Genomic DNA, 10,650 nt, shown 5'->3' on the forward strand with positions numbered 1-10,650 from the left:
AGGCCACATCGGGTTCGGTTCCCAAACTAAAATCCGGTGCAGCCCCAAACGAAAGCACAGTCATCTTTCGGAGATCGCTGTCACGTTTTTTTCTCCCTCAATAAATTTTTCCCCCTCTCCAATCTTCTTAAACCTAAACGACTACCTACCGTCGCCTCGGTCACCTATTTTGCCAGCCAACGATTATTTTCCAGTAGCTGCAATTTTCCCTCTTCCACAACACGGACTTACGTCGACGATCCCCTCCACCTTTACCAGTTCTTTTTAGTCAAGCTACAGTCGATAGAGGTTTATTGATCGCACCCCGCATCTACTTTTCGAGAATTTGATAAAATCGCTTGCGATTGGGTCATCTTTTACTAAAAAGAAAAAAAAAGTTATTCCTTGCCGGTCATCCATTTTGTGTTTTTGACACCTCTCAATCACGACTACTCCCTGCTTACTCGACAACGCGAAATTTTATTATTGACCTAATATTTTTTCTCATATTGCCGACGCAACCATCTAGGTACCGCACCAGATCGTTCACTCGAATTTCGACTCGAGTTCCGTTTACACCTGGAAGCTCGACCGAGTTGTTTTTATACTTGCGGAGGGCCGCTTTTGGCTGGTGAGGTGCTCGCAGGGCTGGTTGACCACCTGGCGTGTCGGTGGACGTGGGAAAAGCATCCCATCGTCCATTAGTGGTACGCAACAGATTGCCTATTTTGGCTGCTCTGTTGCCTACACCAGATCAACTGCACAACTCACTTACCAACGTCGCAAAGTCGCGCTTGATCGCCATGTCGACGTTTTCATATGCTCAGGCCGCTAAAGGCCACTCTACGACTCAATCCATCGGTTCCCAACCAAACTCGGCACCTAGCCAAGCGCCGTCGACGACCAGCACTCAAAGCCGCGATGTTGCTGCTACGCCTAGCACGCGAGCTCCATCCGTCGCGATTTCAACCACGTCAAACGATGGCTCGCAAAACACAAGCAGCTCGTCCATCAAGCCGGAATCATATAGCTTGAATAGCAATGATTCAGACTGTGTTTCCACCAGCGACAAGGCGGCCGAACCGTCTAGTCTATCGAGCGAGATTACTGAGAAGGTACTTGGTGAGGTCGTCCCTCAAAGCACCGAGAGACGGGGACGTGGTCAAACCCTAAATTCTCAACCCGCAGACGCTAGTGACGGCAAGAAGCCTAGAAAAGGGAAGAAGAGTAAGACGGCTGAGAAGGAGTCCGAACAGGACCAGGACAAGAAAGAGAACGTGCCACTAAAAGTGGAATTAGCCGAAGCACCAATGCCATCAGTCAATATATGGACTCAAAGACAGGAAGAGAGGGCCGCGAAGTACCAGGCGGCTCCTCCGGCGATTGTACAATCGCATGGCTCGAATACTGCAGCTAGTGGTTCAACGAATGGAACGCTCAACCAAGCTTCTCAAGACCAAAAACCAAAAACTCCTCATAGCGACGGGGCCGACGCAACTTCAGTACAGAGCAGGCCATTATCAGGGGGTAGCAGACCTTCGAAGAAGGATTTCGAACAGTCGCGTAGCAACAGTAATCAAGGCTCTCGCAGAGCAGCCCCGAGAGGTGCTAGGGCAAACAACGGTGAAGACAGGTCATCGTCTGAGGCGCTAGCGCCAATTGCAAGTAACACCTCGTCGTGGCCGACGCCTGAAACAGCGGCAACTGGTCTGAAGACTCAGACTACTAGTACCGGAAAGCCTGAGAAGGAACAGAAAGATGAATCTGGTCCGAGCAAGCCTCGGCAGAAAAAGGAGTGGACTCCTATGGATTTTGTGCCAACTGTGAACTTCGAGACACCTATGCCGACGAGGGGCCCCCGGGGTGGTCGTACTGGTGGTTCCAGAGGCGGACGAGATGCTTCGGTAAGAGGTAGCCATAGCAGCAACGCCTCAAGCGGTAATTTATCCCACTTCTTAACAGCTGTAAAATTTACTAACCCCTATGAAGATCGCGCACAAGAGAATGGCGCCACTCCCGGAGCCGCCTCCGTTGCAATGCCGGCTTCTAAGCGCGGATCTGTTGATGTATCCGCATCGCGGAAATCACAGTCCCAAGGAGCTGGGAAACTAGGAGAGATACCCTCGGTAAGCTCAACTATTCAAAACTCATCTACTTATATGGATATTAATTATTGGTTTAGGGAAGCTCTAAGGCAGATGTGTCAAAACAAAGTCTGGCAGATTCCGCAAATGGAATATTGACCCAGCACGCCGCTACTCGAACCACAGGCTTAAACCAGCGAGTGGATGAGACCAAATCATCGCAGCCAACGAGAGACAACGGTTTCCATAGTACCAAAGACTCTAGCTTTCAGGGACAGGGTAACGTAAATCGCAATGAGCGCCCTAGAGGAGGTGCACGAGGTCGTGGAGGCCACTCAGTTGTGAACGGCGTCGGCCATTCATCTCAGTTCAACCAAGGAAACCCTGCGTACAACTACCAGGCAAATGCCAGTGCAAATCCTAGACAAGCCGCCCACCATGCTTTCACCCCTGGCTATCCGCCAATGCCATATGGCAATTCGTTTCCAGCCCAGTCGACAGGAAACCAGCACCGCAGCCGACCGAGCTCGGGAAACAATCGCTCACAGGGCAGTGCAAGACACCAATCAAGAGCAGCATATCCATTAACTAACATGCCGTACGACCCTACCGTGTATTCACACAGTAATGGCCAATTCAACCCGTATGTTGACCCCAATCACTTATTGAGCGGGGTATTGTCACAAGTGGAATATTATTTCTCCATCGATAATCTTTGCAAAGATTGGTATCTTCGAAAGTTTATGGATTCACAGGGCTTTGTCCCTCTAAATGTCATCGCCGGATTCAAGCGAATGCAAGAAATTGCAGCGGATTGGCAGCTAATCCGCATAGCTTGCGACAGTTCCCCTCATATCGAATACATCATCACAGATGAGGGTCAAGACAAGGTGCGACGTCGAGAGCAGTGGGAACCTTGGGTACTTGCGATGCATGTGAGACATCCAACTGCACAGCATGATGGCCCCATGAGCTATCGTCCATTCGAATCCCACATGGCATTCTGGCCTCAGATGTTCTCATACGGAGTGGCTCCCATGTTTTCACCAACAGGTACAGAAACCCATTTCCCACATTACGTCAATGGGAACGGCGCGACTTCTCCAACGAACAATGGAGCTAATGGCCATTTCCGTCCTGCTGATTCTCAACTGTCGGCGACAGTTCCGGAGTTTTCCCCCATCGCCAATCCTGGAATGGATATTGCAAGTCAAGGCGCCGTAGGCACATCAGATGCCCAAGCCAATGGCCTCAAGGCAGATAATGTTGATAAGGGCTCTCTCCCAACCGGTTCCCACACTCTCAATGATGTAGAGCAGATAGCCATTGGTGACAAATCATCTACGAATGGAGTCCATGGTGGCCACGAAGCCGAGGTATACTAATACCATTCTTGTAGTTACATGAATGGCTCATCAAATTCAAAGAGCCATTTCATATCCACGGGCAGGTTCTGGCCCATTGTACTGAATTGGAGAATCACACAACAGAAACCACCTACTACTCGATACGGATATCGTCGCAGGTCTCGTACAACGCGATGAATAGAAAAACCATGGAATGAATCATTGTCCTGGTCTACTTAACTTTTATTTCGCCTTTCAACTCCAACGTCGATTCCAAAACTCAAGGTGGCGATATTCTACAGTCTATGGTTTTAAGAAAATTTTGGTTCGGTCACTGGACAAATACCCATTCGCCCTTCGGGGCTACCCATTTCCACTGCGAATCTCCTGGATACGACAGAATAATACGTTGTAGGTCCTACCGAATCGTGGGCTTGTGACCAATGGACTTACCATGTTGGAAATCACGAAGAACCCAGACATGGAACAAAGCAGTGAAAGCGCAAATACACAACACTTTTCAATCTGAAAGGGCAGTAAAGCTGCAGCATCGTGACCTATCAGTAGGTCATCTTGCACTTGTGGAGGAACATATTGATGTTTTCTCGTTGATACTTTTCGAACTCATTGGCCTAGTCGCCATACATTCATCACTCATGACTTTCTTTCATGCGTTTGTTCATTAGGACATCGCCTACCATACGTAATGGTGGTTTTCACGACAGAATGAGATAACGGTCACAACCCTTTTCTCGTGATCGCCAAGAGCAGATTCTACTCAACACCAAATCTGTTCGGTAGCTTGCGCTTAATTCAGTCCCCTTTCCAGTCAACTTCGCATAGGTTTTCCGCCTAGTTATTCGTTCATGAATTCATCAGGATTCAAACCCTGTGAACTCATGGAAGTTGGTTTGTCATTGCTAGACAAAAGTATTGGGCATTGGATTTCTTTCCTTCTCACTTGCATTCACGGCGTGGATTATTCGCATAGGGGGAGGCCTCACGGAAAGGGAATGCTTTCAGATAGACATTGATGTCATAAAAGGAGAAACGAGGCAAAAAACCTCTTGTCGCGGGAGTTATATTGTGTATGAGTAGGACATGCAAAAGAAAAAAAAAGAGAAAAAAAAACAACTGAATGCGAACAAACCTTGATTTGGATCCCAGTGGTACACCATGGCATTTTCTGCCAGTTCTACTACAGAGAGTCAGTTCACTCTGAGTTCACCTCATCTCTACTCTACTCTATTAGGTACTTTAAGATAGAGCCATTGGGCAGGCAAATATATGAGGTTCGGATGGATGCTACGTTGGCAAGTAGATGGGGCGTTTATTAGGTTCTCTCAGTACGAGGCTGCGATAGGGTGGGTATCCATTTGGTTGGCAGTCTCAGTGTGTTAAGGGAGATGAATGGGGTGAGGCTGAGCTAGCTGGTCAACTTCTAGCTCACACGCGGTTAAAGCGTGATATATTGTGCATGTGGAAAAAGGATCAATAAGTCATATCCATACCTAGCGGCTATCGATATACAAAATTAGATGACGTGCCGTCCATTTTTATTATTATTTATGAATAGCTCTGGACCTTAGGCATCCTCCTCGACTTTTTCAATAGGTATGCCTCGTAGGCTCTAGATGGTATAAATATAAGCCTTCTAACATAACACTACCTAGCCAGAAAAACAAGAGGAAGACATATTCATTGACATATATATCGACATCCTCATAGCGAGCAATCTAGGTGTAAGCTACTTAGGTAGATAGGCTTCCGAAAGGAATGCCAAATATTTGTTCTTCTAAACAAGACATCCTCACCACAGAGACCTTAAGTACTTAGTCTACCCTCGGAATACACAAGAAGCCATCACGATATCCTGTAATTTTCTTCATGGAACTTCGGCTAAGCGTAAGTACTGTTATAGCCCCTTTCCACCTCTAATAGCAATACTTGAACGAGCCAGAGCAGGAGAATTGCCCCTGTATCGGCAACAAAGCAGCCGGTCCATTGATGTTATTAATGATTACTTGGTTGAACAAGTCTACACCGTTATTGAGTGCGCTGACAATGTCGTTCCTGCTGATAATTAGCTATCTTGACATATACATTCGTCCAAACTCATATGCCCGGATTCCGTGGAAAGATTATCTAGGTGTTAAGGGAAGACGTGTATGCTCTACATACCTCTGGCAAGCAATCGCCACGCCGCAATCCCTTGCGACATCCACCGACGGGGTGGAGTTGACGGTCTGGAAGAATTGCGCTATCTTCTTATCAGCGCTGAGAGAAGCATCGATGTCCTTGTCCCCCAGCGGCTGCGTGACCGCGAGAGCATCGTCTATCTCTGACAGGGCTGCTAGTTCCAACTGCGTGTTGTCAAGCCCGACAAGTGCATTGCTCGAGCGAAAGAAGTCATCCTGGTCATCGGTCGAGCTCATGAGTCTCGTGGTTATGAGGTCAATGGCCCCGTGCGATGCTAAGATGTTGTTAAACACGACGTTCGGGTCCGTCGCAAGGGAATTCCTGGTGGCGATGAGGCCTCGGGTAGGGGTAGCGGATATGGAGGTGATTGTCGCGGCTGTAGTGGCGAGGATTAAGGGGTGGGTGAATCGGACCATTGTGTTCTCTTTAAGTTTACGGAAAAGGAGGGATAGTGTTGAAGCGTGAAGATCTCAAGTAAGACTTTGTCGTGGTATTGAAATGGTGAGTGAGAATGGCCCCGAAATTCAAGTTTCCATTTATGAGGGCTTTGAATTGATATATACTTAGTTTTACTCACGCTTAGTATTGACTAGGAAAGGGGCTATTTTGTTATGCTTGTTGACTCTTGATAGATAGACCAACAACAACTTCTATTTTCAGGTTTCAATAATATATTTCAAACTGCCTTTCAGGATATGATTCTAATACGGATTACAAGACTCGAGGCTGGGCACTGTTGGTTGAATGGGAGAGTTGGCTCCAAGCCTCCCTGACCTCCCTGACCTCCCTGACATAGAGCTTGAAGTAGAAAGCCAAACCGGGAACATTCCTTTATCTATGGTTGGATAATTCATGCCTCCCAAGAATGTTGGATATCTCAACTAGAAGAGTAATATGAAAATGCGCTTCTACCCATCCTTACATTACTGTGGTAATAGGTTCGGGAGGCTGATGCCAATGCCGAGATAATTATGTCGAAGTCTTGTATTCTTCTATCCCTTACTCGTTTGGCAGGTCTCGAGCCAGTCATATAAACAGCCAAGCCGTGCGCCGAGAGTTGGCAAGATATTTGTCTGTGATAAACCGACGATATATGTAGATTATTGTTAGCTTGACGTTTTATTTTGATCTTTCAGTGTGATGATGTTATTATCACCGCCACATTCGCCGGGCTTCTTTCATCCTCCTTGCTTTGGTCCTACACTTCTTACGTCCATTTAAACTTAGAAAATGGCCATCATATGATGCGTTGCCGGTATTCTCGTCTCGGAAGCGACTTCGTTGTCCGAGCGGGCTATGATGCCCTTCCGGTATCTTGGATCTTGCCAAGTATCAAATCCGATGACGATCGCCTACCTACAAGGAAGCCGGTGAGGACACGACATTTCGGTATCCAACCTGGCAAAGAGTGGTAGTGGCTTTGAGCATGTGCATAGAGACTCGTCATATCCGAGTTCCCTCAACAAACTCTTAAGTGATCCGGACGACTGACTGCCACCTCAACAATTCGATCTAGAACGTAAGACGCTGATCATTTTGCTTCAATTACGACTCCTCGATGAATTAGGTATACATCTGCCAAGGGCGGCTTGTGGCTCTTGGACTGCACCTAGAGTATGCGATCATAGAGACCTCGGACTATCATTTTCAGAGACTGACGCGTTGCGCTTCAATATTGAGCCTTGCGGTCAGCAAGGTTGTGGATTGTGAATCATCGATACTTGATCCTGTGTAAATCGAGTGTATTTACCATCGTTCACCACGTGGGTCGATCAATTCGAAAGACTCATCGACAACATCAATACTTGCGTGTTCTTACGGCCGCAAGGCGTTTGAGAAGAGGCCACATCTCATCGATTGATCGAAAGTTGCTTACTTTTCGTACGTGTTAGAGAACAGATAAGATGTTGTGGAAATTACCTAGGCCCTATTTCCATCCTGATTGAGCGGTTGTGGAAGATATCTATCAGATTGTTTAGCGAGTGCGAGTCCGAAAATGAAAAGTTGCCAATCCGTTGAAATATCTTTCGTTGTTTTTGTCCCTTGAATGAAAAGTCCAGAAGCCACGCTGTTCAATTAACCAATGAATGATACGATCTATGAATCCTACAATGGATCAATATGGTATCGGTAGCTCCCAGGCCTCGGTCCGAGGATTGCGAGATGCATATTTGGCGTCTTACTTTTCCAAGAGAAGAAAAAGAGCAATCAATTCGTGAGTCACATTATGGATTAAGAATACGTACCTAAGGTACCTTTCGGATTGCGGCGCTGTGTATGGTCGTCCGAGCTGAGGCTGGTACGTGGCTAGAGGCCTGCGCCGGGTCAGGCCACAATCTAGACGTCATGGGTCGATCATGCCATGCAGGAAGCGTGCGTATACCATGATCTGGCTGATCTAGTCGTGCAGTAGGAGGGCAGGAGCTGGGCACATTAGTTAGACACAGATTGGGGAATTGGGCAGGGGCGGGGCAAACCGACCAAGTATCGACTTCACTAAAAAGACCTCAAAGAGGAGGGGATGAGAGGCACTTTCCCAAACCCTATAAACAGCCGGAAGCGCAACCATGAGATCGGAAGAAAGGATACTCGGCATCAAGCAATTGCATCCAGATAACAACACAACATCGCATCTGTCACAATTAAGGTTACAATCGTAACAATCACTTACATCGTACCTGACTTTTACTCACCCACAGTTACACTCAATTACACCCACCTAGGTACTCGGTAGTTTTTAAACATCGCCGACCAATTAGAGTCTTACTAAGGTAGTCTTGTAATATCATTCGCTACCGAATCCGGCAACGCACCACTACACCGCATATAGCAAGAACCACACACCAAACCATGACCAAGATCATCCTTTCCATCAACGCGGGGTCCAGCTCCGTCAAGATCTCAGCCTACGCCGCACGGTTCCACGAGTCGCCGAAGCAGCTCGCCGAGGCCGAGATAAGTGGACTCACTGCCCCTCCCGCTCAACTCACCTATATCCGCGGCGATGTCCAGGTCAAGAGCCACGAGGAATTAGAGACCGGCATCGCCGATCAGGATGAAGCTTTCAGGATGCTCCTCAACACCTTAACTGGCGACCCGGAACTCCCCGAGATCTCCGCCAAGAGCGACATCTCCGTGGCCTGTCATCGGGTGGTCCACGGCGGCGACTACAAGACCGCCAAGCTGATCACCCCGGACACGTACCACCACCTAGAGCGGCTAACAGACCTGGCGCCGCTACACAACGCCAACGCGCTGCACATCATCAAGTCGTGCATGGACGAGCTGCCGAGCGCGCTCAACGTCGCCTACTTCGACTCGCAGTTCCACGCGACCATCCCCCCGCACATCAGCACGTACCCGATCGACCCGGAGATCGCCAAGAACAACCAGCTGCGCAAGTACGGCTTCCACGGCATCTCCTACTCCTTCATCACCCGCTCCGTCGCCGACTACCTCAGCCGCGACCCGAGCGAGCTCAGCATCATCGCCCTGCACTTGGGCTCGGGAGCCTCCGTCTGCGCCATCAAGGACGGGTGTTCGTGGGACACCAGTATGGGGCTAACCCCGCTCGCCGGTCTCCCAGGCGCCACACGCAGCGGCAGCGTCGACCCCTCGCTGGTCTTCCACTACGCCAGCGACGTGGGCAAGCTATCACCCTCGTCGACGAAAGAACTGCACATCTCGGTAGCCGAGGAGATCCTCAACAAGCAAAGCGGGTGGAAAGCGCTCACCGGCACGACGAACTTCGGGGTCATCGCGAACAGCGACGACCCGAAGTGCAAGCTAGCCTTCGACCTTCTCGTCGACCGCATCTGCGCCTTCGTAGGCTCGTACTATGTCTCCCTCGGCGGCCGCGTCGACGCGCTGGTGTTCGCAGGCGGTATCGGCGAGAAGAGCGAGAAGCTGAGGGCTGCTGTTGTCGCGCAGACAGAGTGTCTCGGCTTCCGCATCGATCCTAAGCTCAACGCTGCTAAGATCGCGAATGTCGTCCAGGACGTCGGCAAGCAGTACGCCAGACACCGGACCCTGGTCTGCCGCACGGACGAGCAGTTCGAGATGGCGCGGGGCTGCGCCGAGAACGAGGAGTTGTGGTAGGAGGGCGGCGCGTACTTAGATATCTGGGTAGTAAGTTAATGGTTAGGAAATGGGCATTATGGCGGGGCGTTAGGAATTTGGGAATTACATATAATATCACCCTGGTTTAGGGGTTTGGATCTGGGTATTTGGGCTATATCCAGCTGCATTTTAGAAGTTATCGAATAAACAATCACCAATGTTCAAGTCGTATATGTCTTACTCCTCTTGAGGCTTGCGTGAAGATGAAATCATGGAAGCCGAATAAAATACTCGTCGCACTATAAGGATGCATACTAAATTTCCTGTCTGAATGGGACTGTAGATGATCGACAGGCACGAGGGCAGATCCGCCGTCCAGCATTGTTACATACATACATGATACATGTCAACTTCCTAGCATATGTATATGACCTGTAACAATAAAGACAGTGGAGATTTCTTCAATTGAAGTTATCCTGTTGGTTCGCGGAGGATTTGGACCGGATGGAGGCGTGTGTGAGGCAAGGACCGAGCCAGGGCCAGGGGGGAACGGGTCACGATCGCGATGATGCACCGATGCAAGATGACATCACGAGCTCAAATACGTGATTGTAGGTGTAATAGTCGCCGGTCGGTACTTTCGATCCCACGATGGAATCATTTTAGCACCAAAATCCGCCCGCGCGGTCCTCCGGCCCCTTTTCCTAAACAGGATTACTCCGTACTTAGAAAGATATGTATGTTTGTTCGTTAGTTAAGGCATCGTATTACAAGAGGGCACCCCCCCGAGGCACCATAATAACCCGACTTTAAGAATTTGTCGGAACTAGGTTTTTCCGGATCTTTAAAACGTTAATTTTTCGTAAAACGAATTTTATTAATTTTATTTTTTTTTTATTTTTTTATTTATTTATTTTATTATTATTATAATTTATTTTAATATTATTGGTTAATAATATTAATTAAATTATTTTATTTATTAA

General features: G+C 48.4%; 3 protein-coding genes across 3 annotated transcripts; 2 read left to right on the top strand and 1 right to left on the bottom strand.

The window, feature by feature from the left end:
* Positions 1-782: 782 nt before the first annotated feature.
* GGS22DRAFT_182345 (uncharacterized protein) lies at positions 783-3,448 on the top strand (the record flags this gene model as incomplete). The annotated part of the gene is made up of 2 exons (XM_047963955.1): positions 783-2,105; positions 2,162-3,448. The coding sequence occupies 2 exons, from the start codon at positions 783-785 to the stop codon at positions 3,446-3,448; spliced, it is 2,610 nt and encodes an 869-aa protein (XP_047814195.1).
* A 1,801-nt stretch (positions 3,449-5,249) lies between these two features.
* Positions 5,250-6,024, bottom strand: GGS22DRAFT_197568 (uncharacterized protein; the record flags this gene model as incomplete). Its single annotated transcript, XM_047965999.1, has 2 exons — positions 5,250-5,482; positions 5,591-6,024. The coding sequence occupies 2 exons, from the start codon at positions 6,022-6,024 to the stop codon at positions 5,344-5,346; spliced, it is 573 nt and encodes a 190-aa protein (XP_047814196.1). The 3' UTR covers positions 5,250-5,343.
* A 1,966-nt stretch (positions 6,025-7,990) lies between these two features.
* GGS22DRAFT_175060 (acetate kinase) lies at positions 7,991-10,220 on the top strand. The gene has a single exon (XM_047963192.1). The coding sequence runs from the start codon at positions 8,459-8,461 to the stop codon at positions 9,704-9,706; it is 1,248 nt and encodes a 415-aa protein (XP_047814197.1). The 5' UTR covers positions 7,991-8,458; the 3' UTR covers positions 9,707-10,220.
* The last annotated feature ends 430 nt before the right edge of the window (positions 10,221-10,650 follow it).

The sequence above is a fragment of the Annulohypoxylon maeteangense genome (genome assembly GCF_022496945.1).
Source record: "Annulohypoxylon maeteangense strain CBS 123835 unplaced genomic scaffold GGS22scaffold_27, whole genome shotgun sequence".
In the NCBI taxonomy this organism is placed as follows: Eukaryota; Fungi; Ascomycota; class Sordariomycetes; order Xylariales; family Hypoxylaceae; genus Annulohypoxylon; species Annulohypoxylon maeteangense.

Excerpts from the sequence above, each read along its gene's own strand:
- GGS22DRAFT_175060 (XM_047963192.1), top strand. The coding sequence starts at position 8,459 with ATGACCAAGATCATCCTTTCCATCAACGCGGGGTCCAGCTCCGTCAAG.